General features: G+C 56.5%; 1 protein-coding gene across 1 annotated transcript in view; it reads left to right on the top strand.

Annotated features, from left to right (window-relative positions):
• Positions 1 to 131: 131 nt before the first annotated feature.
• The window catches only part of LOC104276711 (astrotactin-1-like), a gene marked incomplete at its 5' end in the record, with an annotated part of 14,950 nt that continues 13,550 nt past the window's right edge, over positions 132 to 1,531 (top strand). Inside the window, 3 exon segments of the mRNA XM_009873130.1 lie at positions 132 to 206; positions 669 to 806; positions 1,159 to 1,309. Coding sequence (XP_009871432.1) covers positions 132 to 206; positions 669 to 806; positions 1,159 to 1,309 — 364 coding nt within the window.

The raw sequence follows: 1,531 nt of genomic DNA, 5'->3' as shown, positions 1-1,531 counted from the left end.
ATCTCTTTCTCTCTCTAGCTCTGAGCTCTTGCAAAAAAGGGATTTGGAGCTTTAGGGCTTGGGAGCGTTTTGGGCTATGAGTGGTAGCGAGGGTGCGATGCCGGCGTGATGTTCTCGGGTGTCTCTTCCAGGCCTTGGCCGTACACCATCTTCCAGCGCGGCTTTGACTTGGTACTGGGCGAGCAGCCGTCTGACAAGATTTTTCGGTAAGTGGTAAAGGTGGCCGGTCAGCACCTTTTTGGGGCTCAAAACCGCAATTTGGGGCATACGAACGGGCTGGCAGTCCAGGTGGCGGGGCTGAACACGGCTGGCCTGTGCCCCCTCCCGGGGACTTTTTTTTTTGGCTGGGAAGGTGGGATGCTGGATGCCCAGCAGCCAGTTCCTCGTCTCCTTTCGTGATTAGACTGAGGTTTAAGATCTGGTGGAGGGTACCTACCAAAAAAGGAAACGTCTGTCTATTTTTCTTTTAAATTACTCAAGTTACACGTAGATTTGGGGGGTCATTTGGGTACCTTTGGAGGAGCCCACTTTGCCCCGCTTTTCTGTCGTTGCTGGTGCTGGCATCCTTGCAGGGTAGAGGAGAGGTTTGAGGGCTTGGGTTTGGGCAGGGGCAGCATTCCAGGCTCGACGTTTCTGTCCGTGCCAGCCTTTGCTGCTCACCCTGGCAGGTTCACCTACACCCTGGGGGAAGGCATGTGGCTGCCGCTGAGCAAGAGCTTCGTCATCCCACCAGCTGAGCTCGCCATCAACCCCTCGGCCAAGTGCAAGACCGACATGACAGTGATGGAGGATGCGGTGGAGGTCAGGTAGGTGCAGTGGCCAGGATGTTGAGGAAGCATTTCAGCAAGTAAACTGGTGTCCCTGGAGTGAGGGGACCAACCCAAAGCACTTGGGGGGCGGTGGAGCCTTGGCCCACATTTTGCAGGTGGAGATTAAAACGTCCATCAACCTGACCCTCTTCAGGGCCTGCAAAGCTGAGTCTTCAGAGGTAGCTCTCATCATCTCAGTAGCTTATGTGTCCCTCTAAAAGCCTGGCTGCTCTTCAGTTCTCTGTCAGCCTACGGGAAACGCGAGCTCCAGAAAAACCCATGCGGTCGTGCACACATTGGGAACGTCTCATCAGAGCGGTGACACCCCTCTTCCTCCTCCTCTTTGCAGGGAAGAGCTGATGACCTCCTCCTCCTTCGACAGCTTGGAGGTCCTCCTTGACTCCTTTGGCCCTGTCCGCGACTGCTCCCGGGACAACGGGGGCTGCAGCAAGAACTTTCGGTGCATCTCGGACCGCAAGCTGGACTCGACAGGCTGTGTGGTGCGTGACCCCCTGGGGACCTGCAAATCTCCTTCAGTGTGAGCCAGGAAGGAGAAGGCGGAGGGGAAAGTGCTGCGCCCTTCTTCCCTTCCCATCACCTTGGGATGGATATTTTGGGGTTGGTTCTGCAGCAGGAGGAGATGTTTTGGGGGCTGACATCTCGTCAGTCCTGCAGTGCCACCAGAGCTGGGCGTCAGGGTTGGGAAGCCGTGAGTGTGGTGC

The sequence above is a fragment of the Apaloderma vittatum genome, unplaced genomic scaffold, assembly GCF_000703405.1.
Source record: "Apaloderma vittatum isolate BGI_N311 unplaced genomic scaffold, ASM70340v1 scaffold24857, whole genome shotgun sequence".
In the NCBI taxonomy this organism is placed as follows: domain Eukaryota; kingdom Metazoa; phylum Chordata; class Aves; order Trogoniformes; family Trogonidae; genus Apaloderma; species Apaloderma vittatum.
This window is presented reverse-complemented; position numbering and strand designations above follow the sequence as displayed.